General features: G+C 45.6%; 1 protein-coding gene across 1 annotated transcript in view; it reads right to left on the reverse strand.

The window, feature by feature from the left end:
* erfl3 (Ets2 repressor factor like 3) overlaps nucleotides 1–16351 on the reverse strand; it is a 58377-nt gene extending 42026 nt beyond the window's left edge. The window contains exon 1 of the mRNA XM_019896116.1: nucleotides 15673–16351. Coding sequence (XP_019751675.1) covers nucleotides 15673–15694 — 22 coding nt within the window. The 5' untranslated portion in view covers nucleotides 15695–16351. The remainder of the gene's footprint in view (nucleotides 1–15672) is intronic.
* Between the last annotated feature and the right edge of the window lie 3012 nt (nucleotides 16352–19363).

Consider the following 19363-nt stretch of genomic DNA (forward strand, 5'->3'; position numbering starts at 1 on the left):
TAGAATATGCTTTTTTTTCCCCCCTTCAAAGAAAAAAGATCGTAATAGTGAAAAGCCTAAATTTGACACACCAGTTTTTGGGGGGGTTTGTTTTGTTTGTGTTTTTTGTGGGGGCAGGGTGGGATCAGTGTGTGAAAATGTATCTTTTTCCACCAGTCCTGCTTCATTCCTTGATCCGCCCCTTGCAAGTTGCTTCTCTCACACCCTGTGACTGGTCTGCGCACAAAACTCTCTTCGGTCAATGATAAACTCCCATCTAAATCACTTTGTGTGTGTGTGTGTGTGTGTGTGTGTGTGTGTGTGTGTGTGTGTGTGTGTGTGTGTGTGTGTGTCTGTGTGTGTGTGTGTGTGTGTGTGTGTGTGTGTGTGTGTGCGTGCGTGTGCAACTGCCGGGTAGTTATGTAATTCACAAGGCCACATCTGATGCTAAAACTGGACTTGGATAAAACCATTGTGATGGGCAGGGCTAGTGTATGGAGGCAACGGGGAAAACACACACACACACACACACACACACACACACACACACACACACACACACACACACACACACACACACACACACACACACACACACACACACACACGCGAAAATGCAGCGAGTGGAAACACACACAATTACAAATTCAAACAAAACTTGAGTAAGAATCCCAAGTGTGAGCACCACCACGTTTTTGGAATGTGGGAGGAAACCGGAGTACCCGGAGAAAACCCACGCAGGCACGGGGAGAACATGGAAACTCCACGCGGGAAGGCCGGAGCCCCGGGATCGAACTCACGACCTCTGCACTGCACTGTGAGGTCGACACGCTAACCACTCGATCACCGGGCCACCATGAACTCAATCTATTCTTTTCTAAAAGGTAACAAGTCAATGTAAACTCAGGAAGGAGGCTGTCGGTACAATAAAAAGGTATGTGCTGAAATAAACATTTCGGCACGCGCTTGTTTCACACTATCAGCACACGTGTCGACGTTGCACTTTAATCCCATTCCACAACAGCACTCCACGATGGAACGCGCAAAGCGACTTAGCCCTGTTATGTACAAACTCCCAGAAAGGTTTTACACGACCGGCCAGCTACCAGGTGCGCATCCATTTGTGTGTCTGTTGATGTGTGTGCGCGCGCCGTAAGACCTGGCTACATGATGCTCGCCGCTGATGGCCGGCGTGCTCATTAAACTTTTATCCCTCTGCTTTCCTATAAATACCTTTCCAATGATCTGATGCATTATTCAGTTTCTCTTAGGCCACGCGCACGCACGCACGCACGCACACACACACACACACACACACACACACACACACACACACACACACACACACACGCTAACACTCGAACACACACCTGGAAAGAAAAGAACAAAAACAAAAACGCCACTTTTAAGAGGAGGATGGCTGGCGGGTAAAAAGATTTAAGGAGCCATGTGGACCTGGTACCAGCTGGAGGTCCACAGTCTGAGCAGCCTCAGGCTTTACTTTTGAGGTTTGGGAGGATCCAGATTATCTCCTTTCACACACACACACACACACACACACACACACACACACACACACACACACACACACACACACACACACACACACACACGTTTCTGCATCTCTGTTCTGTATAAACACCAATGACCAGGACGAAGTCGACCTGGTACTTTTCCAACTTCTTCGATAATTGCCGAGCCAGAAGAGAGGCGAGACGCCACGTGAGCCAAAGAAAATTCTTCAACACTGGGACAAGTTTGTTGAGTAACACTTGACACTCACTTTTTCCCTTTGTCACCGTGAACAACTATCAGACAAGTGGCACAATGCCAAAGCCGAGCAATTAAATTCCGAATTTACAGTTGTGGGTCTGTCACACTAAACTTTGCTGAGTTCTGTCACTTCAGTTGACCTACCCCGGTTTTATTTCACACCTGAAATGACATTTTCAGGGACCAGCTTTTAAGGTGTGCCGGATAAATACAACAAAATAATATGACAAGACCTGCACAAAAACTGTGGTGTTTTCGAAACATAATAATAACCACGAATCATGATGCGAGGAACGTCCTATCTGGCCGCAACACTTTCTGGTCGCTATGGTAACGTTTAAATGTGCCTTCAAAATAAGATACAGCGCAAATACAAAGTGCATGAAAAATACGCCTCACCATCCTCGCATATTATGCAGACTTGCTTGGTGCGTGGGAATCTCCCGTTAAGATAAATCTGTATTTTAAGTAGGCCTCCTGATACTGTCTATTAAATGTAGCCTTCTTTCTCTTGAAAGTCAGAGGCTCCTCTTCTGTCTGGGCTTTTTCCTCCTTCCCAAAGAAACCTTCCAAAGACATTTGTTTTTTACTCATTTTTCTAGCTCCTGAGTTTCATTTTAGCGGTAACCTATCACGTGACCGAGGAGCGCGCCTTGACCTGCGTCAAGAGTGACACACTGTCGACGGGTTTAACAGAGAATCCGTTATTTTTCAAAGCAAAACATCTTTCAGATTCCAAAATAAATAAAACGGAAGTAATCGATGTTACTTATTCTTTCTGTATGGACCGGTACCAAATGACCCATGGACCAGTACCGGTCCGTAGCCCAGGGGTTGGGGACCACTGGTATAGGTCACATTTAGGTGAACAGTATGGCGAGACTGAAAAACAGTTGGATGTTAAATCGTCAGCCATGACGATATATAACAACTGCAAGATGTAATGACATTGTCAAGTATCAGTGCTTGGTATCGGCGACTCTTGTGTAATACTCAACTTTCAGTACTTGATCTTAAAAAAAAAAAAAAAAAAGAGGTATCACCGTATCCCCATTTACAGCCGTCAATTTAGGTAGATCTCCGTGAGAGTGAAAGGCTAGTGACTGACAGGCCAAGGAACAGTTGCGTCAACAGATAATCAACGCTGTATCGCTGCACCAAATCAGCGCCGTACAAGCAAGAAGGAGACAAAAACATGAAGCCAGAACGAGGGGGAGCGCTGGAAAGAGGAGGAGGTTAATGGAAGAGAAGCCGCCACTGGGGTATTCCAGCACGGATTGGTGACACACAAGTGATAGCGAGAGGCATCAGAGGATGGTGGGATGGGAAGGTCAATCGATGCTTAAAAAGGTTTCACCCCCCCCCCCCACTCCGCTACAAAGATGTGCGCGCGCGTGTGCGTGAGTACCGACACACCCGAGTTACTTCCAAAACAACATCTCAAGCGGTCGAATGGCTGCACCTGGCAACGAACAGGCTGATGTTAGCCATTATTTGGGATCCTTGAAGAGGGTCACATCAGGTAAATCTAAAGCAAGAAGGAAGTTAAGACAGACGATGGTTTGGTTTTCCAGTCAAGCGACTGAGGTAAAGTGGATGTGCAAGAACACAAGCAAAAGTTTTGCGTTTCCGCTGCCAAACGTTTGAAAGGTGGCAGGGTGGAGCGAGACTCGGGGAAGTCAGCAGTCGGTTGTTGACATACGTTACCGCAATCAAATCAAACCTCAATTACATTAGTCTGATAAATCACAATGGTGACAGGCATGAACGCCAAACTGGTGCCTCAGTTAAGCTGTCAAGAAAAACTCCCCGAAGCGGTGTGCATTCAGACAGCCGTTGCAAGTTTGGACATTCGAAGGCGTGAGGTCGATCTGCGGCGGCTCGGGCTGATTCATTTGATCATCGATGAGCTGATTAGGAGATGATTAAGCAATTAATGTGGAAAGCTGTGCCGGCGCCATTTGGGACAGTGACAATTGCTTTTGATACAACAGGGGCGCGGCTGTCATTTCGCCTGTGACATAACGTCAGAAGCTGGAAAATGTTGCGGAACCCCAATCCATAGTCTTCCATGCAGGAAAAGCAAAATAAATATGTGTCTTTGCTGCTGAACATGGAGAATTTCCCCTTTTTAGCCTCTTTAAATATTTTTTTCCCCGACTTCACACATATGTTCAAAAAAAAAAAAAAAAAGTAAACAGTATGCATAACAAAAGTCTGGTTTCGGTTAGACCCAATAACGCCTACACTTCCCACAGTGGAAACTCAGATCAGGTTCATCAAGCCAGATCAGGGTTTACCGTTCCAAATGACACTGCAAAGAGAACTCAATTGGACCCCTAGCTTGGTGGAAATGTGGCTATAAATACAGTTTTATTCCCAAACCAGACAGGCGGCATTTTTGGGGGCATGCGGTTATGCGCAGCATCTGCACCTGAACCTTCAAAGACAGCCCAGCTGTTGTTGATCTCACGCAAACAGAATGCTGGCTCTGATTTCCAAGAGCCGCACGTTCGCTCTCTTTTAACACTTCATCAACAACAAGTCACGTTTTTACCTTTGACACAGCAGCGCCGCCCAAAGCCGCACCTTTTCAGAACGCGCGGCACGTTGCGCTGCGAGCTGCTGGTTCAAAGTTCTGAGGGGACGAGTCTGAACACGGAGATTGAGACGAAAGGCTGAGAAAAGTCCAAATGTGAGCTCGCATTCCTTGCATGGGGCGGCGGGATGAGGAGGGAGACAAGGAAAAGTCTGGCGGTGGAGGGGGGGGGGAATAAAAGGAAGAGTGGGGCAAGTTTAACTTGGCGCCAGACGGCATTTCATTACCCCCGACACCCAAGCGCACGTAGACGCGCGCACGGTTGCCACTATGCGAGTGGGGCAGAGGTTCTTTTGGTGACTTCCCATCAGCCAAAATTAGATTCGATATTTGTCCTACACACGGTCGCGCCCCCCTCCCCTTCCCCTTTTCCTTCCCCGGGCCAGCACAGAGGCAGATTCCCAGATAAAAATAGCCAGGGGAACTATTCCAACGCCGCTGGCTTTCTGTAGGGAGTGGACTTGAGGGGTTAGAGAGGGGTTAGGAGCACCACTCGTCGCCTTGACAGCCCGGGGACAGTAGGTCAGTCTGATCATTGTCTGACACACGCGCGCATACACACAGGCACACCCTCACTGTATATCCGGGGGAGGCCGTGACTGCAATGAGAGCATTACTCGACATGAAACTGACAAGCACCCAAGATTACGATAATCAGCCATCACGGGTCAGCGAGAGAATAATAATAATAATAATAATAATAATAATAATAAATCGTTTTCTGTCTGTCCGTTCACTGGATTCAAAGCAGATTCAGTGAGATGTTGATTGTCTGTACAGGCGGTGATTTAAGTTACACTTTTTTTTTTTTTAAATCAGCCATGCAAACACTGTCCAGAAGTTAATCGCTGTAATCGCTGTATTTAAAAACCCACAAGCAGTGATGGACGAGCCATTGCTCCCCGAAGCTGTTGGGGACATGCCGAAGATGTTCAAAGGTTTGCTTGAGTGGGAGGATTCCGGGCAACTACAAAGGGGTCTTCGGTTTTTGGTTTGACAAGGCTCAAAAGTGCCACCATTATGCTCGCAAATGGTTGTAGACCGGGGAGAATCAGCTTGGCACAGCAATGACATTGTTCTCGGTTTTGCCAACAGAAAAGTGTCAATAATGAGTGGAGCCTTTGAAATAAATCATCCATCCATCCATCCATTTTCCGATCCGCTTTATCCTCACAAGGGCCGCGGGTGGGGGTGGGGGGGGGGGGGCGGGGCCAAACAATAACGCCTACACTTCCCACAGTGGAAACTCAGATCAGGTTCATCAAGCCAGATCAGGGTTTACCGTTCCAAATGACACTGCAAAGAGAACTCAATTGGACCCCTAGCTTGGTGGAAATGTGGCTATAAATACAGTTTTATTCCCAAACCAGACAGGCGGCATTTTTGGGGGCATGCGGTTATGCGCAGCATCTGCACCTGAACCTTCAAAGACAGCCCAGCTGTTGTTGATCTCACGCAAACAGAATGCTGGCTCTGATTTCCAAGAGCCGCACGTTCGCTCTCTTTTAACACTTCATCAACAACAAGTCACGTTTTTACCTTTGACACAGCAGCGCCGCCCAAAGCCGCACCTTTTCAGAACGCGCGGCACGTTGCGCTGCGAGCTGCTGGTTCAAAGTTCTGAGGGGACGAGTCTGAACACGGAGATTGAGACGAAAGGCTGAGAAAAGTCCAAATGTGAGCTCGCATTCCTTGCATGGGGCGGCGGGATGAGGAGGGAGACAAGGAAAAGTCTGGCGGTGGAGGGGGGGGGGAATAAAAGGAAGAGTGGGGCAAGTTTAACTTGGCGCCAGACGGCATTTCATTACCCCCGACACCCAAGCGCACGTAGACGCGCGCACGGTTGCCACTATGCGAGTGGGGCAGAGGTTCTTTTGGTGACTTCCCATCAGCCAAAATTAGATTCGATATTTGTCCTACACACGGTCGCGCCCCCCTCCCCTTCCCCTTTTCCTTCCCCGGGCCAGCACAGAGGCAGATTCCCAGATAAAAATAGCCAGGGGAACTATTCCAACGCCGCTGGCTTTCTGTAGGGAGTGGACTTGAGGGGTTAGAGAGGGGTTAGGAGCACCACTCGTCGCCTTGACAGCCCGGGGACAGTAGGTCAGTCTGATCATTGTCTGACACACGCGCGCATACACACAGGCACACCCTCACTGTATATCCGGGGGAGGCCGTGACTGCAATGAGAGCATTACTCGACATGAAACTGACAAGCACCCAAGATTACGATAATCAGCCATCACGGGTCAGCGAGAGAATAATAATAATAATAATAATAATAATAATAATAAATCGTTTTCTGTCTGTCCGTTCACTGGATTCAAAGCAGATTCAGTGAGATGTTGATTGTCTGTACAGGCGGTGATTTAAGTTACACTTTTTTTTTTTTTAAATCAGCCATGCAAACACTGTCCAGAAGTTAATCGCTGTAATCGCTGTATTTAAAAACCCACAAGCAGTGATGGACGAGCCATTGCTCCCCGAAGCTGTTGGGGACATGCCGAAGATGTTCAAAGGTTTGCTTGAGTGGGAGGATTCCGGGCAACTACAAAGGGGTCTTCGGTTTTTGGTTTGACAAGGCTCAAAAGTGCCACCATTATGCTCGCAAATGGTTGTAGACCGGGGAGAATCAGCTTGGCACAGCAATGACATTGTTCTCGGTTTTGCCAACAGAAAAGTGTCAATAATGAGTGGAGCCTTTGAAATAAATCATCCATCCATCCATCCATTTTCCGATCCGCTTTATCCTCACAAGGGCCGCGGGTGGGGGTGGGGGGGGGGGCTGGAGCCGATCCCAGCTGTCTTCGGGCAGTAGGCGGGGGACACTCTGAATGGGTTGCCAGCCAATCGCTGGGCATAAATAAATAAATAAACACATCAATCAATGGAGCCAAAGAAACCCCAAAACACTTGTGGGGGGTTAATTGTTGCAACAGGTCAACAGATGCTTGAATTTTTGTGGTTTCCGGAAGTTTTTGGTCGCCTCTGCTGGTAGTAAATCTGATGGTTCTTGTCATCACTGCTTTTTTATACCATTAGTATTCTAAAAAAAAAGTAATCATAAAAATACAAAGAAAAAAGCCAAGCCAGTGCGACAACAAATCCGTTAGATATCCAAATTTTTTTCTTTGTTCTATTTTCCTTCAATTTTTTTTTTGCCGGTTTCTGTACCGTACAATCTTGGAGTCCTTCAAATTTGATTTCCTGGTACCCGGGGTCTTTTTTCGTCACATTTTATGTTCTCAAGAATACCAGACTGGTCCGCTTGCCCAGTTGCTGCCTGGAATGCACGTGATCAGGTTCACTGCTCACTGAGCCATTACCGCTTTGACGATACCCTCAGCATGACCGGCATTATTGGGGCTAATCCAAGACGATTAGGAGGATACATTACAACGGCGCCACAGCGGCCCCAGCTACTGTTGGTGGGGTGGAGGCAGGATTATGAGAACCCGGGGGCTGTGATGTCATTAGAGATGGGGTCTCAAGTGCGAAGCGATGTGGCCGTCTTGTCACTGTTCAGAGTGAAGAAGCAGAAAGTCTCCGGGCCAGGTGATCGTGTTGTTTCCGTGTACAATAAAAGCTCTCGTATGGAAGGATCGCAGGAACACAGTTATCTGATATGTGTGTGTGTGTGTGTGTGTGTGTGTGTGTGTGTGTGTGTGTGTGTGTGTGAGATCGTGCTCAGATCAGTTTCAGTTGCGCTGTGGTGACCTGCGATACACACCCACGCAACACACACTTTGTTCACAAGTTATACCTTTCACACGCGCTGCCTCGTGCATGTCACAGATGCCCAGCCAGCCAGAAAAGCATCACCTCCTTTGTGTATCCACTCCATATACTTTTACAAAAACATGCCGCCGTGCGCCTCACACCAATTCACCTGCACGACAATGCTGCCACGTAAAACCCCCGTAGTATATTACGTACACACACACACACACACACACACACACACACACACACACACACACACACACACACACACACACACACACACACACACACACACCAAAATGCGCAACCATGCACAAACACAGACGCGGGCAGGTGCAGGTTAATTTTACTTCAGAAATGTCCTTGATCACTAGTGTCAAAGTCCAGGCCCGGGGGCCAGATCCGGCCCGACACGTCGTTTTACATGGCCCGCGAAAGAAAATCACGTGTGTCAACTTGCATGATCTTTGCTAAAATGTGCACCGAAATGTCACATTGTCATGTGTAAAAAATAAGAAATGAGATTTTGCAATCATTTTGTTCTCCTGTTTACGTTCACTTGAACTAGAATTGAACAAACCATTATAGTTGACTCATTTCAAAACTAGTAACCCAATAATTTTGTTGTATACAAATAATAATGCGATGAGGCGACTGAAAATGTTTGTGCTTTCACCGGCCCTCTGAGGGAAGACGTAACTCCGAAGTGGCCCGAGACAGAAATGAGTTTGACACCCCTGTCCTCAATTGAATGAGAACTTCCTGTGCGCAACATTTTTTTGGTGTTTATTTACTTCACTGCCCTCAACGTGTGGCTGCATTTGTATAAATTTATTATTTTTTCTGAATAATATTGAACAGAATGGACTATTACAAGTAAACGCAGAACAAGACTCAAAGATTACAGGGCAGGACGAATAAGTCGCGTACGCCCTGGAAGATGAATATGGACACATCAGATCTGTGCGCAAACGCATGCCTCCTGCGAGTCAACTTTGAGTGGGTTCTGGAACGGCTCGCGGAGATACCGACTGTTGTGTTTCCCCTCGTGCGTAACGCAACACAGCCGGCAACTATTAACCTTCTAAGCAGGAATGTGGGAGGTCCAACAATTCCAATAACAAAAACAAAACCACAACAAACCAAAAAAAAAAAATGGATTTTGTGTGTATGTGTGTGCGCTACTACTCACATGTATGTGTTTGCCAAAAGTTATCAGCCAACAGCACCGTCGCGCTCAGACATGCACAGGCAGCCGATTAGCAGCCAGTAACTAATACGGTCAATACGGGGCCGTGCCGTGTCTGTAATCGATGGTGTGATCACAGAGCCGGCCCGAGGACACGTTCGGCTCTGCTGCGCAGCAAACTTTGAAATGGGACATCTTCACTTTGAGGCCATTTGGTGCGGCACCAGGAGATAATCCATAATATTTCAATAGCCAGATGGGAGGTTAATGTGGTTTCTGTCAAGGGTAACGCCACCTTGTTGGTCATTGGGTCCGGCCTCCCCATTTCACCCCCCACCCCACTCACCCCCAGTGGTCCTGATGGTCAAGGGCGACTAATAGCAGGGAGGTCCATTAGTGTCGACTGGCTGAGCACATTGTTCCCTTTGGTCACATTCCTGACTAAATACAGACATTTTCACAACTATCCCCCCCCCCACCCCCCACACACACACCTCAATCGCTCTTCCAGAAGTCATTTGTCATCTTACTAGAACATGTGGAATTTGTTTCAAACTTTCTTTTTTTGGATTTTTTTTTTTTTTTTGCATTGGTCAAGATGCTAAGTGCGTTTTCGCCCCAAGAAAACATTTCACGGAAAAATGGATCTTCAAAACAGAGTCCCTTTGCTTTTCGAATTGGGCATCTTTTTTTCCCCCAGGCTCGCTGTCCTGCGCGGATGGTCTGCCACACATCAAACAACACGGCGGAACGTGACTGAACTGGTCTATCGTGAAGAAAAAAAAAATGTCAGTGGCTCGCACCCGCACATGGAGCAGTTGACCCTTGCTCAGACAGTAATACTGACTCGCTGCAAAAGGAAAAATTGAGACGCCTTGTGTTTTGTAGTAGGAAACAATGTTTTGATGCTGGCTGTATTGTATTTTTTTTTTTCATTCATATTCTGAGTACTGTATGGTAGCCCACTAATGCATTGATGACGGATGTCAGTTATATGTGAATTGGACATCATGATGGGCCGGGCCAGCCCCTACCCCGCCGAGAATAGCGGGGATCTACTGTAAATATATATTTTACTCTATTGTAGAGGTGCAACGATTGATCAACAACGACGCAATTATTTATAATTATTTTGCTTATATTTGGTTTTATTAATAAGAGATACTTACTCCATAAGAAGGTGCGACCTCAGCACGAATTACAGCACGTGATGTGAAGCAGGCAAACTTAGGGTAGACTGCTGGACTACTGTTGTTTTTTTTTTTTTTTTTTACATTGCTTTACTTTTATTTTCACTTGCTTGTGCATCAATAAGAACGTTTTGAAACGACTCGAAATGCATGCGCGACCTTAATTATCACCGCATTGTCAACAAAAGTTTCGTGTTCGGTATAGTATTTGAACGCTTCCAAGACAGTTGAAGTCATGTCACCTTTACTTTTATTGTGATGAAGCCAACAATTTGACCAGAGAATTATTTTTCTTTCTTTCTCTTACCCAAGAGTGGTGAAGATTCTTAGTTTTGAAAAAGACCAGTGTACTTCGGCTCCGCTCACTGACTATCACAACAAAACTTCGATGAAAAACTGTGATCGAGACTGGCGCTCCCGGGCGCTTTTCGGTTACAATTGCATAAAACATGTGCTTTTGTATAGAATAGAATGAGATTTTTTTAAAAAAACAACAAAAAAAACAAGCTGTCACCCCTCAGGGCTTTTTGCGTGTTCCTCGCTGCTGATCTCACAGAAGATAAGTGTTTTTCATAAAAGGCGCCATCTATTTTAGCCACGTTGGCCGAGCCTGATCTCAGCAGGTCTTCCCGTCCCATAAATCAGGCTATAAAACTGTATCTGGATAATGGGTGATACTGTTTTTGTTTTGTTTTTTTGCTTGTTTTTTTTTTTTTTTTTTGCTGCAGTCAGCAGTGTGAGCAAGACTGTACACATCATCGCTGCGGTCGACAAGCTGTCCCTTCATGCTAAACCTTGAGGCGGCCTTGTGTTTTGCGTCGCAGCAAAGACTGAAAGGTGACGGATGAACTGTTGAACGATTGGAGTTTGTCGGGGATGCCCGCTCTTCACCACGCGGGCGGCACACTACCCGCCACTCGGCACCATTACGCCGACAATGAGAGGTCCCTGGCCCCCACGAGTCCTCGCACAATCAGCCACGGGGGCCTGCTCGCCTCTGCCACCATTGTCCCACACCCCGCCACCCCCACCCCCGCACACACACACAGGCACAATGGCCACTCCAGAGCCAGGGGTCCAGCTACTATGCAATTCCATTGCACAAAGACACACACCAGTCCTTATCACATCAGGGGGAGAGATGAATGAAGGAGGAAAATGGCGATGAGTGTGTAGTCGGGATAAAGCCCGACGAATACAGTAGGCTAGTTTTAATGACATGTGCGCCTATATCTAGGGGCGGGCAAATCCCCTTTCCTACCAGGGGCCATTTAAGCCCCATTCCCTCTCCCTTAAGTTCTCTCCTGGCATCGTGAAGTTCTGTCCCTACGGTGGCAAAGTAACCCAAATTTGTATGTAAGTCAGATCAGTAACGTACGTGACAGCAGCAGTCAAGTCATAATTAGAGTTAATGTACGGAAAAACAAAAAAAGGTCTTCAAGGCCACAACATTTTGAACAAAAGTGGACAATACACACAATACAGGGGGGTCTTCGGGCCAGTTATAGCTCAGAGTGAGGGTCTGGGTGCGAGTTGTGGTCAACAGCAGCTCAATGCGAGGACATTCTATGACCCCAAGATATATTTTCTTTTAGCGCTTCACTCACCTGGCTTCTTATTCAAAGCTTGCTTGTTCTTCACAATCAATCAATACATAGATAAATACATAAATAAATCATCTGAAGGCTTCAAACTCAAAACTTGTGAGCTGTGGGTCAATTTCAATAGTCTGTGACTATTCTCATTCATCCAGGTGATTCTTTTTTTTCAAGGCATTGAAACGATGGCAACTGGTCCTGTTCTCATCTTAAGGCCGCGGCACACCGAACACGCAGCCGAAACTGACTGAAGTGGACCGTTGCAAAAAACATGACACTGCAATGATTTTTTTTTTTTGCTGCACACCAAGGGTTTGAGTACTGTACTACACATCTTCCAACATATCGCAACGGGACAGCATGGCTCACTAGTAGAGTGGTCGTCTCAACCCCCAGCCGACCATGTCAAAGTTTCCTTGAGCAAGATATTGAACCCCCAGTAGCTCCTGGTGTTGCGTCATCAGTGGTTAAATAACGCTTTGAGGACCAAATCTAGATCAGCGTTATCCAAGTGAATGTCCTTTTTTTTTTAAACCAAAAACTGTGATCCTGTATACGTTTTTGAGACTCCACTGGATTGTATTTCTCTTTTTAACTGAACCACAAAAACATGGCGGGATTATCGAGGAAGAAGCGGATTGCTTGACTGAAACTTGATTTGTTTTGGGGTTTTTTTTGTGTGTGACGTTCATCTTTTTAATTGGCTGTTCCCATGCGATGACGTTCACCAGAGATAAAAATGTTGTACCACTGCCTGTCACTCATGAAAACCAGTTGCCAAACTCATTTGCACGACAGATGTCGCTTGGTGTGCGGTTAGGCTGTATTTATGCATGACATCGGGTATCTTCAGATCGGAGCCAAACCTCTTCCATAAGTAAATTTTTTTTTAAATCAGATTTATCGGATATATGTCAACATGGCGTAAAAGTGCAGTTTGAATAAAACGTGATCAATCCGTGCTTGTCATCATTAAATACACCGATCACCCATATCTCACCCCCGACCCCAAAAAAAAAAAAAAAAAAAAACCATTCAAAAGAGTTTAAAAACGCAACATTTGGGGCGCATCCATCATTCAATAAGCAAAATAAGTCTTGACAGTAGCCAGTGGTGTAAAGTGGAGGTTAACCTCATTTACATCCATGAGGGAAGCATCAGCCCAGGAAAACGAAATCCGAAGTGATGTTTAATACTTCTACGATTTATGTATTATTTACTTCCACTGCCCGGTGTTGACGTTTGTGCAGTGAATGAGATGTGCGGATTGGGCATCTGCGCAAGTCAGTTGCTTCATATGTGAGACATGCATGTAAATAGCGTCCAAAAAGCAAATACGGGCATTCAATTGGAATTCCAGACTGATGCAACCTGTGAAATGTCTGTCCCTCTCAAACTGCATGTACTCAAATTTGAGAGCAAAGCCATCAGTGTCGGTGGCTCGGCAATAAAGCAACAGTTCACGTAACAAGCGGCGTAATCATTTGCAACAAACTCACTCAGTGGAGCAGAGGATGGGGTTAAGGGTTAAAACTTGCGTTCTGATTGCAGATGCGGGGAACAGCAGGAGATCAAGGGGGGGGGGGGGGATCAGCGCCAGATTAAATAGTTCAATAAACGGCACGACAAAAGGTCAGATTTGTTGTTAGGCAATGCCTCTGAGGCGCATCCACATGGGATTAATCAATTAAGAGACCGAAACATATGCAAACATTGACATGTGATGACGTGAGATTCGGTACTACAGTGGAAACGATGTGTTTTGGAACAATAGGGAATAATATGTTCCAGGGTGAAATGGTTCCAATTGTAAAATATTTATTCGTATCCATACATATAACTTTGCTCAGAATGCTCATGGTGAAGGCCCAACAAGCTCATTGTTGGATGTTTTTAATTGAAACGAGTCAGCCAAGCGGAGAAGGGCTTCCCTGAGAAGGACAAACAAATGGGCCAAGGAGACAAACAATCAAGTCATAGTGTTTTTCTCTATTTTGACGCCGTTTTTTTTTTTTTTTTGGGAAACAAATTTCCCAAAGATATCAGGAAAAAAAAAAAAAGAACATTTCCCAAAAATACATTTTGTACTGATACACACACACCAAAAAAAAAAAAAACAACAATAACAACAAAACACATTCATGGAGTGTTGTGCTCAGGTTGTGGAGTGGCCATTCCGACCAGACATATTGAAAGACTATCATTTTTGGGAAATCTTGTCACACTGCTAAAGAAACAAAAGATCCATAGTTAATTTTTCAAGGTTTGTGGGACTTGGTGGTCGCTCAGACTCTGACTTTCGTGACTTTAGAGCCATGCCTGTCCTCTGCAAAGGTTGACTAAAATCCCCAATGGTATGACCTCGAGGAAATTACACTGCACTGAGGAAAGATTCTGTATTTGACACTAAAATTCACCTTAAAATGACATTATTAGTTGACGCCTCGTATTGGCACAATCACCAATATGCAGTGGTACTGAAAACATTTCCTTGCCATAACACAAGCATTAACAAAAGAGGAAAAGGACACTTTTGACATTCACAGAACACATGACCCACAGACAAACTCAAGCACGCTCAGGCTTATACATCGGACCTATAAACACAATCAATATTTAGTATCTTCCCAGAAGGCCACACTTAACAGAGTTCCTTGTAATAAAAGGTCTACAAGTTCACCGTGGGGATGTCCTGGTAGCCTTGTCTTACTGCAGTATGTGTGTGTGTGTGTGTGTGTGTGTGTGTGTGTGTGTGTGTGTGTGTGTGTGTGTGTGTAGGAATGTGGAGAGCCAGGGGTGGGGGGGACGAACCATGGGTGCAGCGGGAGTCAGGAGGGGACATGGTGGTGGGGGGAAGGGAGCAGAAAGTGGTCCCACTACTCCAGAGAGAAAAAAAAAAAGTTGTGAAATATGTATGCGTTGCCACACAGAAAATTCATGCAATACGTCCAATCGCACCACCTGGAAGGATTTTCTTCGAAGCAGAGTCAATTTTGTAGGATAAGGCCAAGTTTATTGAGTCGAACTCACACGCATAATAAACTTGCACTGCTGGCACAAATGCTCACACTTCCTCTTTTAGTTTCTGAAAGGGTTCGGATTTGTCTTGGCGAGAAGAAACGTCTGCAAGCATTTCAGGAATTGGACACACATACACACACATACTTAGATACATAACATACAGCGAACGTACTGTAAAGCTCAGTTGACTATGAGTGGGCCCATTGGTCTCGCTAAGTTCATAGCCGTCTATATACCTGCAGCAATTCAATCACCAGCAGGAGACACCACTATCCACTTCCTTGTCAAAATAGAACAATAATAAATGCCAAATGATTAATAGCGTTCCAGACAAGAAACAAGCTGTTGCGTGGTTGAAATCAACAGGTTTGGGGTGGTCATGCGGCATGTTCGATGATCAAAACAAAAAGGAGTAAAAGTGTAGAAGGGAAAAGGAAAACTGGCAGAGAGGTAAGATCATCCAATATAAGTTTTACCTTTGAATTTGTGTGTATTTTTTAAACACCTATTTAAGATTCGTATGGGTACCAATATAACATGGGGGGGGGGGGGGTTGACTTAAAAGAGCAAACGATACGAGTGAAAAAAAAGTGCACTTACCATTGTCTCCGGGGGTCTTCATTTTCCCCGTAAAAGTTGGTCAAACTCCGCTGAATGGAGTGCGACTCTCGCAGGCACTTCCTCGCCCCGCTTGGTGGGGGAGAACTTCGCCTTTCTCCGAGCCCGACCGAGGGGGCTCGCTCTCCGGTGAACTTAGGGGCTAGGGTCCGTTAGTGCTCGGCGGTGCTTCTTAAAGTTCCTCTCAACTACAACAACCCAAAAAAAAGGCGGTCGAGGCGAGGTGAAAAGCGCTTTCCCTCTTCCAGGTAGTTGTTTCGCGAACTCTCCGGCGAGTGCTTACTTCGCCTCGGCCGCATCTTCGTCGCCGTTCGACATGTCTCCGAGCTTTGACGTCGCTCTTGTCGGACTTTTTCTTTTTTCTTCTTCCCTCTCTTGACCTCCCGCTTCTCCGACGCTCACGCCACTCGCGGCCACTCTTCTTCTTCCTACTCCTCCGTCCTGCCCCCCCTCACTTCTTCTTCTTCTTTTTCTTCTTCTTCTTCTACCCTCTCGCCTCGCTCTGTCCTCTGGGTGTCGCGTTTCGACTCCCACGCTTCCGCGCGAAGCCCGCCCACACTGACTGGGAGACGGGGAGGGAGAGGAGTCGAGGGCGGAGGGCTTCGTAACCTGGTGGAGGGGTGCGTAATGTGGCTTATCTCTCTCTCTCTCTCTCTCTCTCTCTCTCTCTCTCTCTCTCTCTCTCTCTCTCTCTCCTCCACGCTTCGAGTTGGCGTCAGGGGCGTCCAGCACGCGCACGGCGTTGCCATGGACACTGGCCCAAGCTAGCCGACGAAGTGACGTCATATCCGACGTTGTTGCTCGTATTGACGTCAATCATGTCTCAGGTTGATGACTCGGATGGTCGCATTGAATTATTCGTCATGAATAATGGTATGGTTATTACTTTAGGGAATGTCAACTCAAAAGTATGTAAGCACAGCCTTTTGACGGATTGATATTGATGATTGATTTCACGGCTGAATAAAAAGAAAAATGAAGAGAACAATTTGTTTTCTCAATTAAGTAATAAACAGTTGTTTTGGTGTGAGAAGGAAAAAAAAGTGTAAAACATGAAATACAAGTGCTTAGGTAAGAAAAGCAATGTAAAGTAATTTAAAAAAATGTCAGGGCAAGCCTACAAGAACATCTGAACTTCATTTGGTGTGAATCCAAGACACTTTACACGGTGGCAGGTGTTTTGCTGATTCCGGTTTAACATGAATTTGAACGCAATTGGTTAATTCCGAACACAGCCACATACTGAGGCTGAAAATAAGTAACTGTAACTACATAAGTTACTAAATAAATCTAACTAAGTTACCATAACTAGCTAACTACAGTCTCTAAATAACAGCAAAAGTAAGCGACTAATCAGAATCATCTTTGTTGGCTATAAATGTGAAACACACAGGGAATTTGTTTCCGGTATTATGAGCTACCCTACTATTGCAATGACAAGCAGCTACGATAAACAAAGACATGACATATAAGTATAGAAATACTTTCTGAAATGTAAGGGTACCATTGTGTAGTAGTACTGTACCGCCCAATGACAGCTGTGCAATGTGGGTGATCAGTCGTATAATACTTACAATATTGTGATGGTTGTACAGTTGGTGCAGATAAACTTGACGCCATTTTTAAGTGACCAGTAGCAGTAATTGTAGTATAACTTTAGGTGTGCATGATGCAGAAAGTCCTTGAGCACTTTCAAGTGTCTGGTTCTGTGGAGTATTGATCAACAACAATTGTTCAAGTATGCGGAAAGCTGGAGCTTCAATTATCAGTGCGGTAATACTGATACTAAGTAACTAAGTAATTTAAAAAATGTCATGACAAGTCTATGAGAACAGCTGAACTTCATTTGGAGGTCGTCCGAAGCACTGGCGGCAAGAGTGACATGGGTTCGAATGTGATTAGTTCATTCTAAACACAAACACATCCCCAAATATCACCCACCCTGGCCAACCCGAAAAGAGTGAACTTGACTCGGAGATGTGTCGTATCGGTTATAAATCTCATTAGTGGTGGAAAAAGTTGAGAAATGGTCTTGTTCTCATGTTCTTATGTGATGAAAAACGTCCATTTGGTACAGAGTGTTATGTCCACTGTGCAGTACAGGCTCAGTCAAGCGCACACTGTAGAAAACACAACTTTATTTTATTTATTTATTTTGTTTGACTAAAACTGTCATTTTGGAACAACTTTAAATGATAAATTATTGACGTTTATGGCAAATAATGTTAGTTAGCACAACAAAGCAAGCAAGTTGTTTGCCCCGCAGCCCTTATTGACAGCATGAAACAGTAGTAGTAAAATTGCCGAAGCGCCCCCCCCCCCCCCCCCAACAAAAACAAGTGTCCCTGTGGTGTGATTTACAAACAGGATTCTTTTTTTTTCCCCTGCTCACTGGCTATTCTCTGACAGACGCAGGAAACAAGCTCTGCACCGCCTGATAAGAAACAGGACCCAAAATAAAACAAAGCGAAAGGGGCTATGTTGTCATCCTGTGTGGTGCGCCGACTACACGTAGACTACAGGGGCAAAGAATGAACGATCAGTCCCAGGGGACACAGAGCTTGGCTCCGTTTTTTTTTTTTTTTTTTTTAAACCTGACCAGAAAACTTTATTGATGATTGCTGCTTTTTTTTTTTTTTTGTCAAATAGTATATTCTTGTTTTCACCATCTTGCTTTTATTGTGTTTTGTCATGTTATTGTTTTGTTTTTATGATGATTTTTGCCCAATCAGATTTCAGCAAGAGGGTGGCCCGGTGGTCGAGTGGGTAGCGCTTTGACCTCACAGTGCAGAGGTACCGGGTTCAATTCCAGCTCCGGCCTCCCTACGTGGAGTATGCACGTTCTCCCCCGGGCCTGCGTGGGTTTTCTTCGGGTACTCCAGTTTCCTCCCACATTCCAAAAACATGCATGGCAGGCCGATTGAACACTCTAAATTGTCGCTAGGTGTGAGTGTGAGCGTGGAAGGTTGTTTGTCTCTGTGTGCCCTGCGATTGGCTGGCAACCGGTTCAGGGTGTCCCCCCGCCTACTGCCACTGGCTGGCAGCTACATGTCCCAATACTTTTGTCCACATTGTATATGCTCAAGCAGACTTTATTCGCAGGAGAGAAAATTTAAAAAAGAACAAGAGGACACGCTGCAGAATTGAGGAGGACGAAAGTCATATCACAGTGATGGAACTATTAAGTGCACGTGCGTGTGTGTGTGTGTGTGTGTGTGTGTGTGTGTGTGTGTGCGTGTGTGTGTGTGCGCGTGTGTGCACATTTGTGTGGGGAACTCGATGACATTTCCAGGTAAATTTACAGCACAGAACATTCTGAACGCTTATAAACAAGCTGCGCCGCTACTTTTCCTCCTCCTCCTCCCCCGCATCCTTCTTTACCTGCTCACATTCTCTTTCAATCGCTCGCACAACCGATGTGGGTTGCCCCATGAAGATAATTAGACGGTGACAGCAACCATACAATAGGTTGAATGCGATTTTCTGTTGTCGAGGCTAGCGTGATGAAAGTCAAGATGAAGTCAGTGAATTGGTGATGCTGTTGATATTTTTATGAAGCACGGTAAAATGTTCACAGCGACTATCTGCCACAGCTCACAAACAACCACTCACACATTCATTCGGCTCCTCTTCTCAGTATGGCAGTAATAGTAATTATTCTTCACAGAGGATA

Source organism: Hippocampus comes, unplaced genomic scaffold, assembly GCF_001891065.2.
Source record: "Hippocampus comes isolate QL1 unplaced genomic scaffold, H_comes_QL1_v1.1 scaffold55, whole genome shotgun sequence".
In the NCBI taxonomy this organism is placed as follows: Eukaryota; Metazoa; Chordata; class Actinopteri; order Syngnathiformes; family Syngnathidae; genus Hippocampus; species Hippocampus comes.